At 45.7% G+C, this 25,277-nt stretch overlaps 2 protein-coding genes and 1 non-coding gene across 3 annotated transcripts in view; 1 reads left to right on the top strand and 2 right to left on the bottom strand.

Moving 5' to 3' along the window:
• The first annotated feature begins 318 nt into the window (after window positions 1-318).
• Window positions 319-14,212, top strand: Mpp1 (membrane palmitoylated protein 1). Its single transcript, XM_033760147.1, has 11 exons — window positions 319-479; window positions 763-841; window positions 2,083-2,168; window positions 4,316-4,384; window positions 6,507-6,703; window positions 8,099-8,205; window positions 9,751-9,831; window positions 10,594-10,674; window positions 12,217-12,419; window positions 12,667-12,741; window positions 13,781-14,212. Exons 1-11 carry the CDS (start codon window positions 372-374, stop codon window positions 13,955-13,957), a joined length of 1,263 nt encoding a protein of 420 aa, XP_033616038.1. The 5' UTR covers window positions 319-371; the 3' UTR covers window positions 13,958-14,212.
• Window positions 14,213-15,082: 870 nt separating this feature from the next.
• Window positions 15,083-25,277, bottom strand: part of Dkc1 (dyskerin pseudouridine synthase 1) — a 30,928-nt gene continuing 20,733 nt past the window's right edge. Inside the window, exons 4-17 of the mRNA XM_033760528.1 lie at window positions 24,934-25,082; window positions 24,384-24,470; window positions 22,910-23,001; window positions 22,534-22,718; window positions 22,001-22,065; window positions 21,519-21,645; window positions 21,151-21,281; window positions 20,625-20,768; window positions 18,611-18,731; window positions 17,856-17,974; window positions 17,232-17,335; window positions 16,854-16,962; window positions 16,105-16,242; window positions 15,083-15,875 (exon numbers count right to left, since the gene is read on the bottom strand). Of these exons, the coding sequence (XP_033616419.1) occupies window positions 15,807-15,875; window positions 16,105-16,242; window positions 16,854-16,962; window positions 17,232-17,335; window positions 17,856-17,974; window positions 18,611-18,731; window positions 20,625-20,768; window positions 21,151-21,281; window positions 21,519-21,645; window positions 22,001-22,065; window positions 22,534-22,718; window positions 22,910-23,001; window positions 24,384-24,470; window positions 24,934-25,082 (1,640 nt within the window). The 3' untranslated portion in view covers window positions 15,083-15,806. The remainder of the gene's footprint in view (window positions 15,876-16,104; window positions 16,243-16,853; window positions 16,963-17,231; window positions 17,336-17,855; window positions 17,975-18,610; window positions 18,732-20,624; window positions 20,769-21,150; window positions 21,282-21,518; window positions 21,646-22,000; window positions 22,066-22,533; window positions 22,719-22,909; window positions 23,002-24,383; window positions 24,471-24,933; window positions 25,083-25,277) is intronic.
• Window positions 20,939-21,067, bottom strand: LOC117284858. The gene has a single exon (XR_004515928.1). It is a non-coding gene; the product is annotated as a small nucleolar RNA SNORA36 family (small nucleolar RNA).

The following is a 25,277-nucleotide window of genomic DNA, read 5'->3' as shown; positions in this document are numbered from 1 at the left end:
GACAAATGTTGGGTTTTGTCTTGGGCAATCCCTGGGAGTGGGATTGCTGGACCATCGCGTGTGTGCTTAGTTTTATAGAAGAAATTGCCAAACTGCCTTCCACAGTGGCTGTACCATTTAACCAGCAATGAATGAGAGTCCCAGTACCTGGTATCATCTGTCTTTTGCATTTTAGCCATTGTAGTGGGTGTGTAATGGTAACCTATTGAGTTTTTAATTTAATTTCTCTTTCCCTGATTACAGTGACACTGAACATTTTCGAGTTGCAGATAATGGGTTGACCACAAGCCTTTGCTGCTTGTTTCATCCACTGCTCTGTTGTTTGAACTCCGCAGGCCGTGTCCAGCCAGCTGAATGCAGTCACTGAGGATATGTACACCAACGGGTCCACAGCCCCAGGGAGCCCTGCCCAGGCCAAGGGGCAGGAGGTGCGGAGAGTACGGCTCATACAGTTTGAGAAGGTCACAGAGGAGCCCATGGTAATCCCCTGTCATATTGTCGCCCACCACTTACTTGTCCCTTGTGTGAGTCTCTGGGCCACAAGAGTCAGTAGAGAAGGCTCCAGCCAACTCCACCACGGTGTCTCTCAGTCCCTGTCTCCATCTCTTCTCAGAGCAAGCTCCCTCCCTGCCTGCTCTAGTTGAGGACCAGCCCAGGTATAAATGGGAAAAATTTTTCCTGAGAAGCTTCCTTAAGCTCTTTTAAAGATAACCCCCAAAAGAGCTTTAACTACAACTTACTGTGCCATTTCTTTTATTTCAGGGAATCACTCTGAAACTGAATGAAAAACAGTCCTGTACCGTGGCCCGGATTCTTCATGGTGGCATGATCCATAGGCAGGGTATGCTGTGGAGGTCCTAGATTGGCTTTTATTCTGCGATTAATCATTTACTCCCTGTTCATTGATGTGGGACATGAAGGTTATAATCTTCAAAACTAATAGCATTTTTGTAACTGTGTGTATGTATGTGCATGTCTTCATAAGTGGCTCTTTAGAAAACTGCATGATCAAATTTAATACAAATTCCCCAGCACTACCATCTCTCCTTCTGAGCCTTCCTATACACCTTTTTATGCTGATATTTTTCTAGTTAATTAATAGTTGAAGCATTACTGCAGGCAGCCCATTGCATCAGACTTTGAGTCTACAGCAGTGCAGGAAACAGATCATCTCTACCATACTGGAGCAATTTAAAACTGCATAAAGAGATGTTGTTGTTGTGTTGCCTTACTGGTAAAGTACCATCGATTTTTACAAGCATCATTTAGTCAAATCTATTTTAGAGGGTAATGCCAGAACAGAGCAATATGCTTGTTTTTTGTTTTTGTTTTTTGAGATAGGGTCTCACTATGTAGTTGAGACTGACCTGGAACTCACTATGTAGCCCAGGCTGGTCTTGAACTCACAGCGATCCTCCTGCCTCAGCCTCCTGAGTGCTGGGATTAAAGGCATGTGCCACCACGCCCATCCAGAGCAATATGGTTAGATATGACATGCCATGATGGTTAGAATATGACATGCCTGCTGCAGCTGATGGTAGCCAGAGCTTAGCCATCTGATTCATGCCATTCTTTGAGCCCTGCCTGGAACTTTTCCTAATGTTAGGGTTATAGCTATGCTGCTGAGTTTTTCCTGCATTATTAACTCTCACCCTTTTATGTTTAGAGTTTTTTGGTATCCAACATAACACAGATATTGGTAACCACTCTTCACATAGAATCCAAATATTGATTACCATTTGGGAGTTTCAGCTAAACAATAACAAAGGAATGTTAAACTTGTTGCTGAATGAGACTACTGAGTACTATGCTTTGCTTGGTGTGTCTGAGTCTTCTGGAGTCAGGAGTCATTCTAGGTTCAGGAATGTAAGGACAAGGTGCTTGCCTTAATACATCCTTTGAGGGATTCAAAAGGATATTTATTCGTATCTTATAGTTTGATGTTTTAAAACTGAGTACTCCACACACTATGTCCCATAACATGTTCAAGGTCACATTCCTCTCCTCTGCTGTCTTGAGTTACATTGACAGCTTGCTTGAACTCTTATCCTTTTATGCATTCATTTTTTTGTTTCCTCGCAGGCTCCCTTCATGTGGGGGATGAGATCCTAGAAATCAATGGCACAAATGTGACTAACCACTCGGTAGATCAGCTGCAGAAGGCCATGGTAGGTTTTCTTTATGCTAGATACAAATGAATGTCTTTACGGAGTCTTGATGGACTTTGATACCGGTGTACATCGCTCCTCTGCCAAAGTATTTATACTTTACCGAGAGGACTGTGATCACTTCTGATATTTATTCTATGTAGTAAATGACATTTTTCTGCTTTAGTTTGATGAAACTCTAAAACAGGGCAAATAACCAGGAATATCAGTCTGGGGTATGGGAAAGAAGACCTTGGTCTTTAGTGGGTGAATTAATATCACTGGATCTTTGTCTTCTCATCTCCAAAGTAAAGACAGCAGCCCTTAACCATGCCTCATGGACCTGTTCTGAAGAGAGAATAGGAAATTACAAATGCACCATTGAGAGTACTGTTGGAATCTGCCTGACACCTGTCTGTGCAGCACTGAGCAGGGGGTCTCCACTGAGTGCCCTGTTGAGCCTTCCTGATTCTTGCCCAACCTCCTCTACTCAGCCGTGTGCTGACTCCATCACTGTGTAAGCTGGGCTCAGTGGGTTCAGCAACAAGGTAGAGAATGAGAGAAGAGATCAGGTTATTTATATCCCTGCTCCTTCCCCACCAGACCAGTTTGGTGAAGACCAGACCCTCTCCTGTAGGCACGGTTTTCGTACACCCTTGCTTGAGGATGCCCACACATATGTGAAGGTTCCTCCATCAAACTCTTTTCGGCACCCCTGCCCCTTTCCTGCAGTGCTGGGGATTGAACCTAGGTTCACGCTTAACACTGAGCTACATCCCCGGTGGTTTGTTCATTTGTTTGCCTGTACTGGGGATTGAATCTATGATGTTTGTACTAAGTTGCATCCCCAGCCCCTTTTTATTTTTTATTTCTAGTAGGGTGATGCAGTCACTAAACTGCCTAGACTAGGCTTGAACTTGTGATCCTCTTCCCTCAGCCTCCCAGGGTGCTGGGATTGCAGGCATGAGTCACCATACCCAGCTGTTTATTTTTTCATTTGAGAAGGGTCTGGCTAAGTTTCCCAGGCTGGCCTTGAACTTGGAATTCTCCTACCTCAGCCTCTTTAGTACCTAGGGCCGCAGGCATGTGTCACCTATTTCTTGCTGGGATCCTGAGAAATACAGTACTTAGTACCAGGAGTGACCTCAGCAAACAGACCCTCAGATGGGGTTCTAACACTGAACACATGAAAATAACTTCCTTGTTGAAGGAGATGTACACTGGTAAAAAATTAATAATTGTAAAGAGTTTCTAAACTTTATTATAAAAATATAAGCAACTAAATAGAAAAGCAGACAAAAGAAATAAGAAAAAGCAGATGGCCAGTAAGCTTTTGAAAAGACACTTGTTCATTGTAGCATTACCCACAGTGGCTAGGGCACAGAATCAGTGTTCAAGGAAGAGGGTTGTGGTGTACACACAGTGGAATACTCTCGCAGCCTTAAAAAAGATGAAAATCTCTGCATTTGCTGTTGGGGACCAGGCTACGTGACTTAGATCCTGAAGTCTTGAGGCTGGTGTAACTTGTGTTAGGCATAGGGAAATACATGGAAGGCTGCATGTTTCCTGGCTGTGTGGGGAAAGCTAATCACAGTGCTCCTAAGGCAAGATAGCATCTGCTGAGGGCAGTGAAGGAAAAATGCAGGCACCCAGGTATGGGGAAGGACCTTAACTTGTTGTCTTTGAGATGCTAAACTCGTTCCCTATTTCAAGGGACATACGTTCAGCGGTGTCTGTTGCAGCAGGTGTGACTATGTGTGCCAGGGCTCACTGTAGGAACTTCTTAGTGCCTTGTGGGGGTCAAGAGTGGAATGAGGCAACCCCGTGGTGCAGGCCTGTCATCCCACACTCTGGAGGCTGAGGTGAGAGGAGTGCTGAGGCCAGCCTGGGCTACATCGTGAGACCCTGCCTCAAAATAAAGAGTGGAAGGATGAAGGCATTAGCTTTTTCTTTACTCTTCTTGGTGTGTTTTCATAGTGTTACTCTGGTTTTTGGGACACATGATACTGGTGTTTTAGGAGGAACTGTCTTACACAAATCTCTAAATGGAGGATAAAGATGGTTGCTGAGGGGAGAACCTGGGACTGTGATGGGGTAAATGACTTTACAGAACCTGAAATCATTCAGTTTAGTTTCCCTTATAATTTTGTTTCTTCTCTTTTTAATAGAAAGAAACCAAAGGAATGATCTCATTAAAAGTAATTCCCAACCAGCAAAGTCGTCTTCCTGTATTACAGGTAGGTGGCGCCGTTCTCTCTGTTTTATTTTCCTTGAGATTTGATTACACCTAATGCAATTCCAGAGTTCTAAGTATCTCACAAGTGTGCAGCTGCATGGCTCAAGGTCCCATCAGACATGAGCTGGTTCTCTCAGAATCAAAGCCCAGGGACTCGCTCCCCCTAAGACTGGAGGCTCAGCCAGGCCCTTGGGGCTGGTCAGATGGTGAAGAAACAATCTAGCTCCAGTGTCAAGGAGTTGTTCTCTTTGCTTTTTTGTATAATATATCGTGAGGGTTTTGTAGTTCTTCTTCAGTAGTTTTCTAAGAATTTTAATCTTGAATGGGCTTTGAATTTTATCAAATGTTTCTTCTTCATCTAGTGAGAAGAACATATGATTTTCTGCTTTGTGTTGCTGAACTAGATCCTGTATGATTGTGATTGTCCTTTTTGTACATTGCTGTATTTGATTTGCTAATGTTTTGCTTCAGATTTTTATGTCTCTATTGCTGAGAAAGAGTATAAGATTCTTGTTGCATGTTGGTATCTTGGTTATGCTAGATTTATAAAATGAGTCGAGAAATGCCATCATTTTCTGTCATTTGTATTTCTATGAAATTATTCTTATTTTTCCACATAATGTTTCAGAATTTACCAGAAGAATTTACCTTCCCCTCCACTCTCCTCCTCCTCCTCTCCCTTCTCCTCCTTGTCTTCCTCCTTTCTCGCTGTCTCTTTCTGTCTCTCTCTGTCCCCACCCCCCCTCTGTTGGAAGCAGTGGAATAAATAGAATTTTCATAATTCTTTTTGATAGATAGATAAGATGTAAGCAAAATGTACAGCAAATATTTAAATTTAAAAATGTACTACCGTAAAAGACACATTGTCACGATTCCTCCCTCATTTTAAACATTATATCTCCTCCTTCTTGCTACTTGCTGAAGCAATTCCCGAAGTCCTCTCTCTTGAGTATCTTTACACAGTGTAACCAAAATGTGGGGAATGCTGCTGCCAAGCGCCATCCAACAGAAAGGCAGCTCAGAAAGCCCTTACAGTGCACCCTCACCCACCTTAGTCACCAGATCTGACACGGTACGACTTCTGGCTCTTCCCCAAAGTCAAAATGATCTTGAAAGGTCAACATTTTGAATCAATTCAGGATACGGAGGCAGCCACAGTGGTGCAATTAAAGACCCTTAATTCTGTGGGTAAATTGTCTTCTCTGTTTTGTTAGCATCATTAATCTTTTCAAAGAATTGAGTTTGCCTTGATCTTCTCAGTGCTATTTTCTTTTTCATTTCTTTCTGCTCTTTATTATTTTTTTCTCTTTGGGTTGCATTTGACTCTCTATTCTCACTCTTATCACAGCTTATCAGTATTACATTCTGGCATAGTTTCTTCCTGTCTTTTTTCTATGCATAAATCAATACTGATTTTTTTTTAATTTTGAGCATACTAGGTATTGTTTTTGTTTAATGACATTCTCATTTAACATCACAGCAGCAGCATTTTCCAAGGGCATTAAATATTCTTCTGTAAATTGCTGTTTTATGATCTCGTGGTAACATATTCAGTAGATGACCATATTTAACCAATTCCCACTTCTTGGCAAATGAGGTTGTGTCCGCTACCTCATTCTTGTAAGAAGTGCTTCAAGAGTGCTGTGATGTGCACACTTATCTATATGTCACTGTTCTACTACCAGATAAATGCTTAGAGGGGGAATGGAAGGGCATCAACGTTTGAAGACTTGGGGCACACTCACGTTGTTTAGACTGTCTTCTAGAGAAGGTCTACCAAGTTTATTTAACATATCGGTCAAGAGATCACACACATTTCAGGTAGTAGCTGCTCTGTACTCTGAGACACACTGCACAGATCCAGTAATTTAAAACATGTTGATCAGAAAGGCATCTCATTGCCTCCTTGTTCCAGCGATCAGTTCTGACCTTGTACAGACAAAGCACTAGCCACTTGCACCCACTTTGCTCTCCAGCTTCCCTTTCTTATGTGCTCCCCCACCACTCCTGCCTCCCCAGTGTTTATCCTCTATGAACTCGGGGCAACAGGACTCTCTCTGCGCTCTCAGGCTGATCGTTCTCTTGAGGCTGCTACTTGCAGTTTCCTTTGCCTTCTTTTTCAGATGTTCATGAGAGCACAGTTTGACTACGATCCCAAAAAGGACAGTCTGATCCCTTGCAAGGAGGCGGGATTAAAGTTCGTTACTGGGGACATTATCCAGATCATCAACAAGGATGACAGCAACTGGTGGCAGGGGCGGGTGGAAGGCTCCTCCAAGGAGTCTGCAGGACTGATCCCTTCCCCCGAGCTGCAGGAATGGTGAGCTGCCTCCGTGCAGATGGATTCTGCAAATGGGAAAAGCACATGCCTGACACAGATAATCACTTAGCTTCATGGCTCTCGTTTCTTGCATGTCGTTGCCATCTCTCCTAGGCAGCCTCCTGGCTCCCCTGGCATTAAGGGCAAGGGAGGGCCCACAGCAAGCTGAGAAGCTTCACTGATGGCTGTTGGTTTCTCAAACGCTTCCCCCGCATTTACAAAGCCCTCCCTGATCTGCCTCCCTTCTTCCACTCTGTGCTGTTTCTGGGAAGACTCAACATCCAAGAGTCCTGCAGGAAGTAGTCACATTTGATGAATGTGTCTTTTGTACAGATTCCTGGCACATAGGAGAAATACTTCCTGTCCCCATGTCAGATGGCTCACTTAGTGCTAGGTTATACCACATGGCCATGGGAGTGGTAGAAAGGTCCGTATTCACTACTAGCCCTCCCTCTGCCTCTGCAACATAAGCCCCGCAGAGAGATCACAGCTTCAAGGGTCTTCTTTCATATACCAGTCTTTCGCTTTGAAACTAGAGTTCTGGTTGATCTCATCTCCAGGAATGATGCAGTGGAAGGGAAATTATAAACATGGCACTGGACCACAGGATGTGCCTCGTAGAAATAAACTGAGCGTTAGAGCAACAGAAGAAATACAGAGCAGACTCCGGGTGATACTGGTCAAAGCCTGGAGCACATTGACAGTGGCCTCTAGGTCAGTTTCCGAGCCAACACCTTGCAAGGAACCCTGCAAGGTCAGGAGCAACAGATGGCTGGTAAAAACGTGGGAAAATATGAGGTGATCCTGTGGGCCACAGCTCATTAGCAAGGCAGGAAATAAATTTGGTGGACTGCAACAACTATTTCTTTTAAAAAATAACGTCGAGTAGAAATATTAGCGTATGTTACTCATAGTAATAGAAGCTGTTGTCCTAGTTGTATGTGTGCACGTCTGTTTGGATATATCCATTATGGTACAGGATTGCAATGGACAGTATATTTCCCATTGTGGTTTGGATGCCAGATCCAAGGCCCCCTGCCTGTGGTACCCAAACTAAGGCAGGGACTCTGCCTCCCGAGTTCACCTTGGAGGTGGACAGAGCCAGCCAGAATGGTCACGCTGCACTGAGGGCAGGACACGGTCCGGGTGTTTCCTCCTGGAAAAACTTCCGTTGCAGGGTCTCTGGATGCCCACATAAAAACTCTCCGAGGAGGAGAGGGAGTGGAGTGGGCAAGCCCTGGAGCCACGCCGTGCGAGGCGTCTGGGCTGGTGCACAGTGAAGGGCGTGAGTCAGTCTGGAATCTGGGTGTAGAAAGGAAATGGCTTACTCCATGCTTTTACAGGACAGTTGAATGAACCTGTGGCTTTTACACTTTGGTCATCTGTTCCCGCCAGGCGAGTGGCGAGCGTGGCTCAGTCTGCTCCAAGTGAAGCCCCGAGCTGCAGTCCGTTTGGGAAGAAGAAGAAGTACAAAGACAAGTACCTAGCCAAGCACAGCTCAAGTAAGCTTTCTGAGCTCCCCGCTTCGCTGGCTCCAGCCTGGTACCTGGGCTCTTTAAATAGCACAGGGGAGGAGTGGGGCGGAGCACAATCAGCACGTGTTCTGCTTTTCGTCACTACTGCAGTCAGGGGTCCAGTGGCAGCAGGTAGGAAAGGAAGGCAATGGACCAGGCCCACACTCTTCCTCAGAGTGACAGCACCTCAGCGTCACCTGGCCACAAGCCTTGGGCAGCCACAAAGACAAGCCTGCTTTCTCCAGAACTCATTTTGGCTTTTTTTTTAACCTCCCATTCCTGGAAACATGGCAGTGGTCTGTCGGTATCCATAGGGGTCCCTATGTGTATCTAAATCCTCAGATTTCTAAGTCCTTCATTTAAAATGCTGTAAATGCTAAGTAGTTGTTGAATTTGTTTAGGGAAGAATTACAAGCACAAAAATGTATGTACATATTCAGTACAGACCCACTGTTTTCAGATGGTTTCAACACATCACTGGTGGAATCTGAGGATGCAGAGCCCATGGATATGGAGGCATTAAAAGTGGGCTCAAGCAGGTTGCTGATAACAAATGAACTGTAGTCTACCATTCATTTAGCATTCATTAAATGCTTCTGCTTTGTTGAGAGCATCCTAGACAGAGAGAAAGACCATGAGCACATTGTAGAACCCAAAGTTGTCAGGCATGTTGAAACCTACACAGAAGTAGCTGTGGCCTGGGAGGTAAAGGGCGGCCAGAGGGGTGGATGGTGTCCCTGAGGTAAGGCAGTGCAGAGACAGTGCTGGTATCGTTGAGCTTGAAGTGCCCATGACACAGCCAAGCTGCACGCCCTGGGGAACTGCATCCGAGGCGAGCATCTAGGTTGGAAACAGGAGTCACTAGGTTACTGAAACTAGGGAGGAGGGAGAAGTACAGCCGACCAGAAAGGTCAGCTAAGAGACAGAGGAAGAAGAATGAAAGCACAGAGTCCAAAACATTAGGACAAATCAGAGTCCAAAGAGCTGGCAGACAGTCGTGTCAAGAGTTCACATGCCAGTTGTTGAGGAAACCGGATCAAGGCCCAATGGAACATGCCAGTGTGTTTCAGTTTACTCAGACAGGTTAGTTTACTCTTGTTCTTCCTAATTCTCATCAGTATCATCTGTAGTTTTCCCAGACAGCAGCCTGCCGTGTCTGATTAGGCATAGCCGGCTTCGTTCCCAGTAAGATGACATTCAGTTCAGATTCCCCACAATTAGAACAGTGAGGCATGGGGTTGGGTGCAGCTTAGGGTGCCACTGCCTTGATCTCAGCCCCTTTGCCTGACTTCCCACTGAGTAGCCAAGGGTTAGCCTTTCAAAATCTAAATAAGATCATACCAGTCCCTTGCTCAAAACTCCCTTCTCACGTTAGAAACAAATGCAGTCTGAAGTCTTTCTCCTCACCACCGTCCCCGGCCTCGTGTCCAGCCTCCCCGTCGCTGCGTGGCTGGGTGTCAGCTCCTGAACCCTGGCCAGCTCTTCCCAGCCACGCTCTGGGAATGAATGTTGACTCGTTTTCTTTGTCTCTAGTTTTTGACCAGTTGGATGTTGTTTCGTATGAGGAAGTTGTTCGGCTCCCTGCGTTCAAGAGGAAGACCTTGGTGTTGATCGGTATCTTCTCACTGCTTTGCCAGTTCCAGAGCACATTTCTGTCCTTGCTTCCCACTCACATTCTGCACTCACCCCCCAAAAGGCACTGAGGGGAAATGGAGTTCTCCACATAGGGCAGATAGGAAGAACTTTCCACCTGGGTCTACCTCACATGTGCAACTGAACCTTATGGAGTTTCTGTTATCTGGCTGCATTTGGTCCTGACCCTCTTTGTGTGGCTGGCAGTAGGGTGTGCCAGGGATTGGCTTTTGGTTACAGCCTCGTGAGGGTCCTCAGAAGTCCTGTGAGCTGCAGAGTCACCCATAAGTCCCCAGATGACTCTGACCCAGGCAGGGAGCCATGGCTGTGGTGAGTGGCTCACCTTCCTCTCCTTAGAGTCAAAACATTGGTTGGTTAGAGGACCTGTTAGGTTATGAGGGAAACGCCCACCAAAAACATTGACTTAAATTTCATTCCATTACTTTTGGGAACTCAGAAAAGCGAATATACTTATAAAATAGAAAACCTACATTAGCTGATTCTTTTATGGAATGACAGTTATATGCTGGGTCCTGACCCTTAATCCTTAGAGAAAGCCTCCTCCTAACTCAAGTGGATAAAGAAGATCTGAAGCCACTTGGTGGTCCCATTTCTGGCAGCTCAAAGGCCCTGAACCCAACCCACGTGCAACACTAGCTCGTTTTCAGCTGTCCCCTCCCCATTCCTGTCCCCACCTTTGTCTTTGGGGTTAGTGAGCAAGTTTCCTTTTCTCCCCACACACAGGGGCCAGCGGGGTGGGTCGCAGCCACATTAAGAATGCCTTGCTCAGCCAGAATCCAGAAAAGTTCGTGTACCCTGCCCCATGTAAGTAGCTCTTGGATGCCTTGGAGGGGAAGAGGGAGTCTGCAGGATGGAGCATCCGCATCGCAGGTTGTTATCCACTCTTCCTTAGATGCCATGTAGTCTTTCTTTGTAGTTTTATTTTTAAATATTTGATTGTAAATACTAAAAATTTGGAAGGAAAATTTTATACCCACCATTGCTCCAATTAACAAGATAACTTGTCTTATTCTCTTCTACATACCAATAATAACAGAAGCTGTAGTAAATATTTTTTACTGTGCTTTTAAATATTATTAAGAATTAAAAGCCGGGTGTGGTGGCACACGCCTGTAATCCCAGCACTTGGGAGGCTGAGGCAGGAGGATCGCTCTGAGTTCGAGACCAGCCTGGGCTACATAGTGAGTTCCAGGTCAGTTTCAACTACACAGTGAGACCCTGTCTCAAAAAACGAAAAAAAAAATTAAAATTCACTAGCTGGGTGTGGTGGCACAGACCTGTAATCACAGCTGCTCAGGAGGCTGAGGCAGCAGGATCGCAAATTTGGTGCCAGCCTGAGCAATTTAAGAAGCCCCTATTAAAAAAAAAAAGGAGGGGAGGCTGGGTATGTAACTCAGTGGTAGAGCACTTGCCTAGCATGTTAAAGGCTTTTAATTCAATCCTCAGAACTACATGAAAAAAGAAAATATACATATTATATTTTTAAATTTACTTTATAAAACTTTCTCGTAGCCCTCTACTGTCTGCCTACATTGCTTTGAGAACTATTTGGGTATTGAATGTGCAGTTATTTCCTTGGCTATTTCATTATTGTTTGACATTTAGGCTGCTCTGATTCTCATGAAATACCTTCTAAATCAAAGCAGTGCTAGGAAAGGCCTGAACAGTCACGGTAGCAGCCTTAGATACAAAGTACCTCCGTTTCTTCTGCTCCCAGGAGTGAACGTATACAATTGTGTTGTGGATATTCCTAGAGGTACTGCTAAGTGACATAGAAGCCACACTGTGAACCTGCTAGTAGTTGTTTTGCCTTTGTACACGAGTCACTGAGAGTTATCCGTGGGGACAGAGTGAGGAGTAAGTGGGGAAGTGCTGGGATTGCAGGTCTATATCACCACGCCTGGCTTTTCAGACATCTGTTTTTTGGTGTCTGTGGGAAGGGGGGATCGAGACAGGATCGAGCTATATAGCCCAGGCTGGCTTTGAATTCACAGGATCCTCTTGCGTCAGCCTACTGAGCTGAGATGACAGGCATGCACTACTACGCCCAGGCCAGAGATCTCTAAAAGATACTTCGTAGCTGTCATTTGAGAGTATCAGTATTTGTGGGTTTGGTGGTTGGAGAAAAGGGAAAATGATACAATTTCTTACATTGGGCTTTGCTGCTTGAAAATGAAGTATGTTCTGGGCAGATGGGAGGCTTCTTGGCCTTCGCTGCTGTCACCCTTCAGGAGCCCACGGGAAGACACCCTCTGCCACACTCTGCCCCATACAGGCGACGTGGGCCAAGCCATTCAGAGATGGCGAGGACCCAAGCTCATCAGAAATTGTTGTCCCTATCCGCAGACACAACACGGCCACCGAGGAAGAGTGAGGAAGATGGGAAAGAGTACCATTTCATCTCAACGGAGGAGATGACACGGAACATTTCTGCCAACGAGTTCTTGGAGTTTGGCAGCTACCAGGGCAACATGTTTGGGACCAAATTTGAAACCGTGCACCAGATTCATAAACAGGACAAGATTGCTATCCTCGACATTGAGCCCCAGGTACAGAGGCGTAGGAAGGCAGGAGTGCTGGTCTGGCGTGCAGAGCAGGCTCCTGGAACCAATCTTTTGGGAGCTTGGGCTTGCTCCCTGTGTTTAGTGGGGTGAGCCTGACACTCGGGCGGTAGGACTGGGAATGATGGAAAGTTTCAGGATTGGTGAAGTCCAAAGCTGCTTACTGGTAAAAAGCAATGGATTTCGACAGCTGTTTCTTTTCTTTCCCCTTCTTCATTCCCCTTTCCACTTCTAGACCCTGAAGATTGTTCGGACAGCAGAGCTTTCACCTTTCATTGTGTTCATTGCGCCCACTGACCAGGGTGTTCAGGTGAGGGTGTGGCCTGCAGGGTGGCGGGGTTCCTTCGGCTGGGGTGAATGACCGGACTGCTGCATCTCCTCTGAGGCCAAGGAGATGAAGGACACACATTTCACCTGCTCAAGAGCTGCTCTTCCCCCGGCAACGTTGCCCGTTAGGTAACGGGAACAAACCAAACGGGGCTGTCACTGTCCTGGAGGGGCGTGGCTGGGTCCCAGCAGAGGTGGTGATGTGGTTTGGGAGGGGAGGGTGGTGGCACTGATCCCCACTGGGGGTGGGTCAGCTGTGGGGACAGGAGGCCTGTGAGTACCTGCTTCACTTTGTCCCATAGCGTATCTGTCATTTTTATTTTCTGCCAGTTGGATAGTGGGGAAAATGGTATTTCATATTCTTTTACTGTAAGAAACTATCTTTTGATGCCATGAAGAGCCATTGTATTTTCTGTGGATTATCTGGCCATGTCCTTAGCTAAGTTTTCCACTGGGTTCCTGGCTGTTTTTTTTTTTTTTTAAACCCATTCTTAGAAATTCTTTATTAACCCTTTGTGATATGTTGCAAATATTGTCCCCCGTTTTGGCATGTCTTTAACTAGCAGGCATTTTCAGGTTTTTCGTTGAACTGTTTGGCGGCTGATCTGGGGTGAGGCCCGTAGTGACAGGTCCCATGACTATGGAATGGCATCGCCGTGCACAGACAGTATCGGCGAGGTGCTGAAGTCCATGTCTGCTGGCTGCGGGTCTCCGAGAAGACTCCGTTTATACTGGGTCAGCTTGAGAGTCTGAGATTTGCAAGTGTTCCTGACTGACTGCCTATCAGGCAGCCAAGGTCTTCAGTCTGGGCCTCCGGGCAGGTGGAGGGCCCGGGGTAGGTCAGTGTAGAACACTTGCTTAGCATGTGTGAGGCCCTGGGTTCAACCCACAGCATGGCAAGAAAAAAAGTGGGCGATGAGCTTGGCAACGCTAGCAGCAGTTAGTCTGTTTACAACCCAGCCTTGGCTTCTCTGGGCTGGGGGTGCAACATCTGCTTCACCCATGGTTCTTCTTCATTGCAGACAGAAGCCCTGCAGCAGCTGCAGAAGGACTCTGAGGCTATCCGCAGCCAGTATGCTCACTACTTTGACCTCTCTCTGGTCAATAACGGTGTTGATGAAACCCTTCAGAAACTACAGGAAGCCTTTGAGCAGGCGTGCAGCTCTCCACAGTGGGTGCCTGTCTCTTGGGTTTACTAAGCTTGCGGCACAGGGGAACCAGTGTGCCTCTCTCCACTTCCCTTGCTTTAAGAAAAAAGGGCTGCTTCAACTAGTTCTGTCAGCTTCCGGCTCTCTGCCACTGTCCTGATAGGCCACTAAGGCCATCTCCTCACTCAGGCTCCCAAAGGGCTGGGTTTGCTTTTCCTGATGATGGGGTCCTACTCATCTGGATCTCAAAAAGGCATCTGGAAACTGGAAATAAGAAGTTCTAGCAAAATGCAACTGCTAATCAAAGATGCACAAAAAATGCGGTGGGTCCTGTCCCCCTGAAGCCTGAGCTTCTCCACCTTCAGCTACACCGGGTATCTCATTAGTCTTTACTTTGGAGAAAGCATCTTTTGCAACTTTCTAAAATGCCAAATCAAACAGCCGTGCAAGTTACCTGCTCTAGGGAAACCCTCAAAGCAATAAAGATGTGGCTGTGAAAACACCAATGACCTTGTGACTCGGCTTCCATCTGCACCACACACCTCTAGAAAGGGAAGTGCTACCTGCTTTATTTAAACTGGGCAGTGGCATCAATGCAAGGTGCCTTTCTGGGGTCCAGATGTGGCTGAGATTATACACAGCAGTGTCTTTGAAACAGCCCTTTAGGACTCCAGTGCAGGCACTGTGGGCACATGTCTGAGCTTCTGCCAAGGGCCCGGTGGGCAGCCTGGGGAAGCAGAGGCCAGGATAAATCTGTCAGGCACCCTCTGAACCTATGCCTACAGCTTGGGGCTCTGCTGCTGCGTGCCAAACAGGACTTCCATCTCTTTCTCCCCACTCACCTGCCCTCAGGACCCAAAGTGGCAACCTCGGCAGGCTCCTGCTGATCAAAGCCCACATGTGCCCAAATGTACATACCCCTCCATGCCAGGATATCCTTCCACTCCAGGCCTCCTCCGAGACACGGTTCTATTCTGAGATTTCACCCCACATGATAGACTCCAAGGTAAGTGTTGAAAGACAGAATTAGAGAAATGTAGAACTAGCCAAACAAAGGAAAACCAAATTTCAAATAGGACAGAAAAGCCCCCAGATTTTTAATCAAAATATTTTATATACTTTGTTCTGCCAGTCTGAGATCACTTAAAAATTATAAAACCCAACAGGAATACTTAAAAAAGTCATGAATTGATTTTAATATGTAAAAATCACAACATTCTTCTAGCAATGAGCAAATTCATTCCTCAAAAGTAAATGAGGGTTAAAAGAGAACAGCTTGGTTTCCACCACAAACACAGTAGCTAGATGAATTTGGGTGAACGCTGCTGTACATACGAGCTTAGAGAAGTGCACAAAGGAATGACAGCTGGGTCAGAAACATAAAGGGACACCAACTCCGCCACCAGAACACACCAATGTCCTCAAAGGACGTCAGAGACAAGACTGCCCCAGTGAACGACACGGGCCAGCTCCATTCTTTCACTTAGTGATGGTTGTACACAAATCCACTGAATAATTTTTACAAACCTTTTAGAAGGGCTAAGAAAAGCAGCACACCAGGAGAGGACTACAATGTTGTTAAAAACAACCATTAGTAAACAGCTGCACAGTTACTGGGCAGTACTGGGACTGAAGGCGAAGCTTCCCAATGCACACGGGCAGACAGGTGAGTGGCATAAAATGTGCCTCTTCCTTCACCCATATCCTTAAAACAGGACAAGATGGGATGAGCACACCAGGTAACACCACTGAGGACTCAGGGAGCAGCTAAATGTGCCAGTATTCTCCACCTTTTCCAGGACCTTCGTTCTACTCCCTCAACAACAAAAGGAACTGTGTCTTCTCGGTAAGGCTTCCATTTTTCCTGCCACCTGGATACAACTGCTCAACATAGCCTTTGCTACTCAGATACCACTTCCACCACTTTTGCTTTCTTTTTCTTCTTCTTCTTTTTGGAGGTATCACTGTCCTACAGAGAAAAACAGTGACACCCTACTGGTCTACCTGCACAAGCGGGACAAAGTGCACACCCCACCCACCTACCCCCAACACAATTCCCACTGTAAGCCACCCCTCTAAAATGCCAGGTACCCTATCTGTCCATCCCTCCATGGCAAACAAGGCCACTGCCCCAGCAGAACAAAGCCAGCTGTCTTTTTCCCTAGCCAAGGACTGAGCCCACCCTGGCTCATCCTTACCCCATCTCCAGGCTCGCCCCCACTCTCGGGTGTGGCTTTGGCCTTCTTGTCCTTATTCTTCTTCTTTTTTTCCTTCTTGGACAACTTGGAGGTGGCTGCAGTGGTCTCATCACTTTCACTCTCACTCTCTCGCTTCCGCTGACATAAGAACAAATGATCAAAGTCAGACATCGGGCAATAATGGACATGAAAAGTTCAGTAAGTCAAAAAGCAGGAAATCAAACACAAATCCCCAACTGGACCCAACAGTTATGCTTTGCTGAGAAGCTATTTCTGGGTTACAGAACCTAGGAATGTTCCCACAAGTCCCACACAAGGCAGGCAGAGCTGGAGTTGACACCTGACAAGTCAGAAGCTCCACCAACACAGCACAGGTTACCCAGTAACCAAAGGTTTCCAAGTGCACATATGCCATTCTGGGCTCTAATGCCAGTCCCCAACCCCGGGGAACCAGGCTATCATGACATGCTTCAACTCGACCCTTTAAGTACTGGTGCTGACTAGAAATGTGTGTGGGTCTCTGGCAACTCTGTTCTCAAGAGTTCTGTGCAGACCCAGCATGGGGGCTGGAATAACAGGTCACTGCCACAGCTGAGGGGGAGCTCACATTGGCCCCAGCAGACTTGACAGGAACACAGAAGCAACACAATCTGATAGCCCACTGCCCCGACCAGCATTATGCTAGACTACAGCACCAACGTAAGCCCAATGCTGGTGCCCGTTCCTGAGGGTCACATCATGCCACTCACCTTTGTGACTTTCACTGCCTCGGCAACTACCTGTGGGGCTTTTGCCACTTCAGCAACTACCTGTGGTGGTTTTACTGCTTCAACAACCGCTTCTTTCTTGCTGGAATCACTAAGAAAGGACAGGAAATAATGGGTCAAATCCACTCAACAGCCTCACCTGGTAGTTTTGCTGCATCCTCTGTCACGCAGTGAGGCCCAGCAGGTCTAAAGACACCGTGGAAACATTAAGACTGGACAGAGAGCCCAGACTGCCTCCCTCCGGAGCTCAGGCCACGCTGCAGAGACAGCTGAGACCTGGCCTGGGCCAGCAAGGTGTGGCAGGGCACGTTTGCTCAATCAGCCTTGCCCGGTCCTGTCCCCTCGGCTCTGCAGACTCACCTGTAGTCGACATAATCCTGCTTCCAATTGGTAGGGGTGTTGTCGGTGGGTTTGCCGTGCTTGTCCAGAAGGCCCTGCTTGATCATCAGCTTCTTCTGACTTGCCTAGCGGGACATCAGGGCCTCACCATCAGAAAGATGTGAACTCAGGAGATGGAAACTAAGCGCACGCCATGGCTTACACAGACTCCGGTACACAGAGCAGCACAAGTTTTTCTCACTTGCATATACTCAGCAGGGACTCAAGCTCCGCAGAACTGCCTTGAACTCTCCTCCCCTCCCCACCTTATCAGCACCTAACCCAGCCTCCACACTGGCTTAAGAGAAGACTACCCATAGCCCTGAGCAGGTCACAGTCCCCACTGTGGACTCTCTAGATACCAGGTGCCTCTCTGTGCTCCTCAGAGCCACTGTCCTGGCCAAAACTTGCCACCCTACTGTGCGGCTATCTAAGTAATGCTCAACCTTTCCCACTACTAAGACAGAATCTCTTAGGGCCAAGAAAGGGCTCACCAGCAACCAATAATCCAGACCCCTGTGGCAGCAGGAACCCACCAGAGCCGTGATGCGGGTTTGCAGCAAAACAGAGTACCCTTGGCAAAACCCAAAGCCCACTCCCACTCACCTTGGGCCCTAAGCCCCATTTCCGAGGGTAAGTGTCCCTCTCCATGATCACTCTTTTGATCTTGGCCACTATACCATGGTCGCAGGTAGAGATCACTGCTGTGGTCATTAATGCAATAGCTGCAGACATTGGAAAGAAAAAATGATGGCAAGGGGAAACATTTGATAACTGATAAGCCCTAATTCTACCATTTTGTGCCTTTAAAAAATCCATTTAAAGCACCATGCTCTCCTACTGTAATTGCAACTTCTTTTGTTCATGATGTGCATATGGAGAAAATCTTCTATTCTGGGAAGGATGCTAAATTTTTAAGGGATCCTGCTGACATGCTTTATTTCTGCTGAAAATTAGGACTATTAAATAAGTAGCTCTGATTTATACGGGCTACAGAGCATTAAAAAGTTGTAAGGGACAATCCAACAGTGGCTAGCTAAACTTACACACACAAACTAGTACTAATCACAAGCTACATGAAAAGCAGACAAGGAGTTAACTAAAGGCTGTTCATTTTGATCACTATGACAACCAACCATGGCTACTCCTGACTGGTGAGTTCTTGTCTTTTCCCTGAAGATCCAAGGGCCTATGTGCACATAAAGGTAAACCCCGCTCGCCTCCCCTTCCTTGTGACCACCCATACATACCACACAAAACACCAAAACTGATCAAATCAAGGGAACTGCTCTCAGGCAGCCTAGCTGTGACAGGGCAGAAAGGAACCAACTCCGGAAACAAGGACGACACCCCCCCCTTACCCATGCAGATCGCTTCCCCCTTGGTGGTGATGACCACGATCTCCTGGTTGACTTCAATACCATCCTCGTAGCGCAGAACACCCGGAAGCATGATCTTGGCTCCATAGCAGATGGCATTGACCTGCACGGACAAGGGCATCATTAGTGAAGCCACCAGCTGCTGCCCTCGGTCACACCCCCAAACCACATCAGGGGCAGATAACAGGAGGTGGCCCAAGTGGGAGATGGGGCTAATGGTATCAAGAGCCCAACGGGACAAAGGACAGCAGCAAACATCCAGTGTGTGCGCTAGCCACTGCCCAAAGGTTTCTACATACAGCACTCAAAACATCAAAGGCAACTGAATAGCTACTTCTCAGATTTCATGAGGCTTCTGCTGCTACAGAACACTGTCCTCCCCCTTCGCTAAGTTATGTAATCAGATGTTTAGGCTCTGCTTTTTCCATGGGATTATCTTAGCTTCCCCGAGCTGTTCCTCTCTAATCTCTAACAGGCTACAAAACATTTACTGGATATACAGGCAATAACAGGCTCTGCTTTCAAGATAACTTGCAAATAAGATTACCAGGCCTGCTCAACCACAGCAGTTTTAGCACAGAATTCACTGGCCAATGGATACAAGTTAAGGCCATCTCTCTGGGAGTCTGATGACACCCAATACATCACGGGGCTCATGCCATCTTGTCTTCACTCCCCTAGGTATTTTTGTGGACTATATTCCGCAAATTTATTCAAAAAGCCGGCTGTCTGACCCTAGCACACAGAGGGCACATCACAAGTATACTGTTTACTCTTTACATGGTTTTTTCCAATTTTTTTAGTGCTATTCTAGTATGCTTCTCCAATTTATGGACTAGAACATATAAAATGCACCAAATATCTCTATGTAACTTAAGATCTGAATATGAATTATCAACTTCAAATTATTATCATTTGCAGTACTGGGTAAAGAATCCAAGGCCTTACACACCCTAGGCAAGCACTCTACTAAGCTGCATCCCCATTCCCAACCTCAAGTTAGAAAAAAATGTTTGTACCTACACAGAAAGTTGATGATGCACTGGGCCACAAAGACAAGCTTAATTTATAAAAGGCTTCATTCTCTGATAACACAGTGAGGAATAAAAATCTACTTTTAAAATGCTGGACTATTTAGAATAAGAAACTCACTTTTAAATCACCTTATTACTACAAAAGAAACTCAACTAAAATAACTGCATATTGACTTGCATTTTTTTTTTTGAGACAGTCTCAGCATGTAGTTCAGGCTGGCCTAGCTGGCCTGGGGCAATCCTCCTGTCTCAGCCTCCCAGTGCTGGAACGACAGGCATGTGCTACGGGCTACTTGCATTATTAACAGGACTCTTCTTGATTATAAAGCTATGTAGTATATATGCCAAGAAAAGGGCTTAATAAACTCAGTTTGTTTGTTTGTTTATTTATTTAGAGACAGGGTCTCAGCTGGTCTCAAACTCACATGGATCCTCCTGCCTCAGCCTCTGGAGTGCTGGGATTACAGGCGTGGACCACCACGCCCGGCTCAGTTTTAAATTTCTATTGTATTGCCTCAGATTACAATTTACTTGAACATAACTTTTTCAAAATTCCTATAGAATAGTTGTATCTCTGAAACTTTTCTCATAAGAGGGAAAACTGTATGTACCACCAAGAGTCTATTACTCAAACCAAGTTACTCAGGGAGAACTGAAGTCAGAATTTAATTTGCCTTATTCCGAAAAGAAAGTAGGCCTGGCATTAAGTTTTTAAGAGCAATATATCTGGCTTTGATGTCAAGAAATTTTAGTCATGTTTCCACTAACAAAGAGAATCCATCATTCACCATATGCAACTAGGAAGAAAAAAATGTTCACAAAATATCCCCAAAGATGATAAATAAAAGTTTGCACTGCCGAAGTTTCATTTCTTTTCAGAGGAATTCAGTTTTAAGAACAAGGACCATGTCCTATCTTTGGAGTTGCATCCTATCTAAACAGAACTCTTGATCTAGACTTACTGCACTGTCTTTCATAACCAGCCGCTTATGAGATGTCAACAGCTTTTCCAAAGGATAAACAACTCGCCGCAAATAACTCTCATCCTTGTGGTTGTCATACAGCCACTGAGCATCGAGCACATCATGCATTGTCACCATGTGGTCCTGAAAAGCAGCCATGTATGAAAAGAATTCAGTGTCTTCATAGCTCAAATACCCACCAGACCTGAAACTTGTCTGCTAGGACAAGTTCATTAGGAGTCTCCAATCTCTCTTGATCTGCCTCTCTCTTCTGAGTATCTTTAACTGTTGCTTCATCAGACCTCATCAGGCAATTCTGTAGGCTCAGAGATGAACTCGATATATATTTTTTATTCAATCATCACCTGTAGCCCATTTCAATGTCCCAAAGTTTAATTAACAGACCAGGGAAGTGGCCCTGAACTGAACTCAACACTTTGGAAACTGCCTCTCACCGGACATGAAGCAGGCAGAATCCCACCATGGGCTAGTAGATATGGAAGTCTCTAGCCCCATAATGGCATACCTTTTCACTCATGACTCCAGAACGAACCCTCCGAAGTTCCTGCATTTGACCACCAACTCCCAGCAACAACCCAAGATGCACACACAGCGTCCGGATGTAGGTGCCGGCCTCACAACTCACCCAAAAGATCCCTGAGACACACACATAAAGTTAGCAGCACCTGGTTTCCAGAGTACACACATTCCTGATTGAGGAATTGTCATTCTCCATATGAGCCATCAAAACTGAGATGATGGACACAGGCCAAAACTACAGTGTGCTAAAGGCATCTATTTTTAGTAACAGGACAGACCTCCCAAGAGTACATCTCTCCCCACTACTTGTGGTCTAGGGCATCCAGCTCGTCATGGGCCTGCCTAATGACTCACCTAATCGTCTTTCAGGGTCGTATTCAATCATTTTGCTCTCATAGATCGTCCTCACTCGCAGCTGCCTCTTTACTGCAGCAATAAGTGGGGGTCTCTGGAACAGGGCACCCGTCAGAGTTTCTAGGGCCTACGAACAAGCACAAAGCAAACGAGACGCTCGTATCATGTGTCCTCTTAGATAAGAGTAAAGGGCATATTCTGGGAGTCTAAGGACACAAAGAAAACCCGAGTTTCTTTCAGTTACTTAAGATCTAAAATGCCCCTTCGGTGTCTGCTTCTTTCTTCACAACTCGGGGCAGGCATGGTGCTGACCAGAGCCTCCTCCTCAGGAGACCTGGTGGAACAGTGTCCTGGCCACTTGCAGACTATGTCCAGGCTGGCCAAGAAGCCCACTGAAAGGGAACAAGAGGCTCACCGGGAAAGCGGGTCTGTTTGCAGATGTTTGGAGGTCAAAGGTGCCTTCTCTACATTTGCACACTTACCCTAGAAAGCTGGGTCCCCCCTTCAACAGCATTGTGCAGCCGGACAATTCCCACATACTCTTTGCCTGAAAAATGACAAGAGTAGTCAGGTGTGGCCACTGAGTTTTCTCTGTTTTTATATGCTCAATCATGCCATTTTGCATAACAGAGAAAGCAGGCAACTTGACCTTCGTGTTTCTGTAAATATTTTTATTAAGCCACATTCCCAGTGCTTATGAGGAAGAGAAATGTCAAAGACACTCTCTCACCTTGGAGTTCAGGGTTCAGTGTGCTGACAGGGACAGGGAGAGTACCCAGTGTAGAGCCACACTGGAAAATGCCTTGCAAGGGCACTTTAGGCAAAAAGCACAAAGAGCAAAGCCAGGAGCCACATGCCCAGCACCTGAAAGAATTCTGTCCCTGTGCTAGGAATGGAGTAGTGAGCTCAGCGTGCACATGCCTAGCATTTGGAACTTAGAAAGCAGAGATGCGAGGCAAATGCAGAATGCCCTCCCAACTCCAGGGAGCCAGCCCTTCACCCCTCTTCCACATACCTGCACTCTGCTGTGATTTCACCAAGCGAGTGGCTCGTTCTATGCACACAATTAAACAGCCAGTCACCTTGGGATCCAGTGTGCCACTGTGCCCTGTCTTCTCCACGCGGAGTATTCGTCGGATCCAGGCTACCACCTCATGAGAAGAGGGGTTAGAGGGCTTATCAAGATTAATGAAGCCCGTCCTAGAATGGAAAAAGACATTCATGTACTACCTGCTCTTGTGCTCTAAAACAAAACAAATGTAAAGAGTTAAAAAGAAGTTCACCACAGATGTCAGTTATATGATCAGGGCAAAGCCATTCTAAGATGCCACAACCTCTGTGAACAACGGAAAAGAACCTAAGTGTGAACAGTGCTTACTCCAGACACTTACCTGATATAGTCCCCAATCTCCCTCTTCAGAGGGTTTGAACCACAAGGAAGAGGTGTATAATGTGTTGTCCTTACATTCAGCTTATCAAAGTTCTAGAAAGCAACGATGTGATACAATTAAACCGAACACTATAGCATGGACATGTGTAAAACAACAGCACCACCATCAACCATGACATGGTAACCCTTCAAGTTTATAAATCTGTATTTCTGCTCCTGGATTACCATTATTTTCAGTGCCAGGCTATTAAGCCTCCTGAGATACTGGGAAAATCCCCAATATTAGTAAAAAAGAAGACAAACTTGCTCACTTGTTGGTTTAACTCAGTGCTCTAGGGATTTGCTGGGGTACTTCAGAACAAACTGGGTTTCACCATGCAAGACTATGAACTTTTTTTTTCCTCACTGAGTAACATTGTGAACTTTAAAAAAATGGAATAGCTCTGATTTACTCAAGGACAGAAGAGAGCCAAACTGGGAATGACTGGCAATGTTTCTCAACACAGCCAGCTTGTTTCTGCTCCAGATGCTCCTGTCTCTGCTCCTTCTCCAGCTGTTCCTTCTCAGGCCCTCTCTGAGGCTTGGCCATCAGTTGGGAGGAGCTCTCACCAGTTTAGCTTCATTATGGTATTTACTACAAATAGCAGTGTTTTTAATGTCCACCTCCCGTGCCCCAATGGTATTTTGCCTCACAGTAGGGACCTTTCCTACCCAGTTTAATAGCACATTTCCAGGGTCAGAAAAGCAGGTATGGCCTACACGACCGTGCTATCTAGCCAAGCAGAAACTCAAACTCTTGTTAAATAGTATTAGCAAACCTCATTCTTTCACCAATCCATATGTAGGGGTTTAATAACTCTCTGTCAAGGGCTAACTCTAAATTGTTCTCCAAGTCTCATTGCTGGTATCCATTTCAAATGTGAAAATTATAGAAACACTGTAATTCAACCCATTACTCAACTACTTCATTTAAACCCCCAAATAATAGCTGATAATTTAAGACATATTACAACATGCCAGGACTATGGCTAACCATGTTCTGTAACCCTCAGCACATCTTTCCAAGATTTGAGCAGTCTCAGAAAAGTAAGTTAATGGCCCAAGGTCACATACAATCTGACCCAAATGGGTCAGGCTTTAAAGCTCTTAAACACTACAGTATTCCTATTTCAAGTGTGGCACTCAAACTGGTGCAAGTTGACAAGATGTGCTTCATCTTCAGACGAGATACTAAACTGTTCACAAGTACTGACGGCAATTTACTACTATGGTGCCATTAACACTGTGTCCTATAAGGGTTGGGAATACTGAATAACGTGATCTTTCACTTCAGACACCTTGAAAAATTGTGCTTTATACTGTATCATCTGGTGATTTACTAAGATCAAAGATGCTAAACAGTACGCATTCTTAACCAACCGTTTAGCCATTGTACAAATGCAGAAAGCCACTCACTAGATGCACATGGCACATACCTTGAGCAACAGAGGCCACTGAGATGTGTCCAACTGAACCACTTTGGATTCTGGCTTGATAAGAAATTCCTCAGCGTGTTGTATTTCCTTCCACAGGACAGAAACATAACCTATTAGACCAACTCACCTGACTCTGCACAACTCCATTTCTACTACAGAAGTGCATGCTTTTCAAACAGAAAATGAGGCTTTCTATGCCTCTTCATTAGGGCCTTCAAGAAAGAGAAGAAACCAACCATGAGCTCATTAAGAAAAGTGGCATGCAATTAAGATGCATCCAAATATTTAAAAAAGGGTAACTGTATGGCTGTGGGATGAACAAAGAAGAGAAATTCAGGGAGAACCGCTGGTATGGCCAAATACCACTTAGGAAAGTATATACAGCATAACTGGCAACTTTGGCTGCCTGAGGTCGTTATTATTTCAGCGCTTTGTTGGTTCTCTATGAACCACCCAAAGACAGCCCATTTCTTGGAACATTAAAGCTACTTTTCTTTAGCTGTTAATTAAGTAAACTTTACATGGTAGTAAAGTAAAACATCCTACTCACAGCTACATCTTCTTCTTGTAATGATTTCCGGTCCTTTTTCTTCTTATGCTTCTTTGGCAAAACAATTACTAAAAGAAACAAACAGGAGATAAGGGAAGACTGAAGTCGGGGCAGGCTTAAGCCCGGCAGTCCGGGGGAATTTTCTTTAGCTGTTAATTAAGTAAACTTTACATGGTAGTAAAGTAAAACATCCTACTCACAGCTACATCTTCTTCTTGTAATGATTTCCGGTCCTTTTTCTTCTTATGCTTCTTTGGCAAAACAATTACTAAAAGAAACAAACAGGAGATAAGGGAAGACTGAAGTCGGGGCAGGCTTAAGCCCGGCAGTCCGGGGGAAAACAC

This window comes from Fukomys damarensis, unplaced genomic scaffold, assembly GCF_012274545.1.
Source record: "Fukomys damarensis isolate Sample0158 unplaced genomic scaffold, DMR_v1.0_HiC HiC_scaffold_39, whole genome shotgun sequence".
NCBI lineage: Eukaryota > Metazoa > Chordata > Mammalia > Rodentia > Bathyergidae > Fukomys > Fukomys damarensis.
Note: the sequence above shows the minus strand (reverse complement) of the source record. Positions and strands in the feature narration are given on the sequence as shown.

Bases quoted from the DNA above. Each gene is read 5' to 3' on its own strand.
- Mpp1 (XM_033760147.1), top strand. From the start codon at position 372: ATGTACACCAACGGGTCCACAGCCCCAGGGAGCCCTGCCCAGGCCAAG. The intron at 842-2,082 runs GTATGCTGTGGA...GTTTCCTCGCAG, and splicing joins TGGCATGATCCATAGGCAGG to GCTCCCTTCATGTGGGGGAT. The intron at 10,675-12,216 runs GTAAGTAGCTCT...CCCTATCCGCAG, and splicing joins GTTCGTGTACCCTGCCCCAT to ACACAACACGGCCACCGAGG.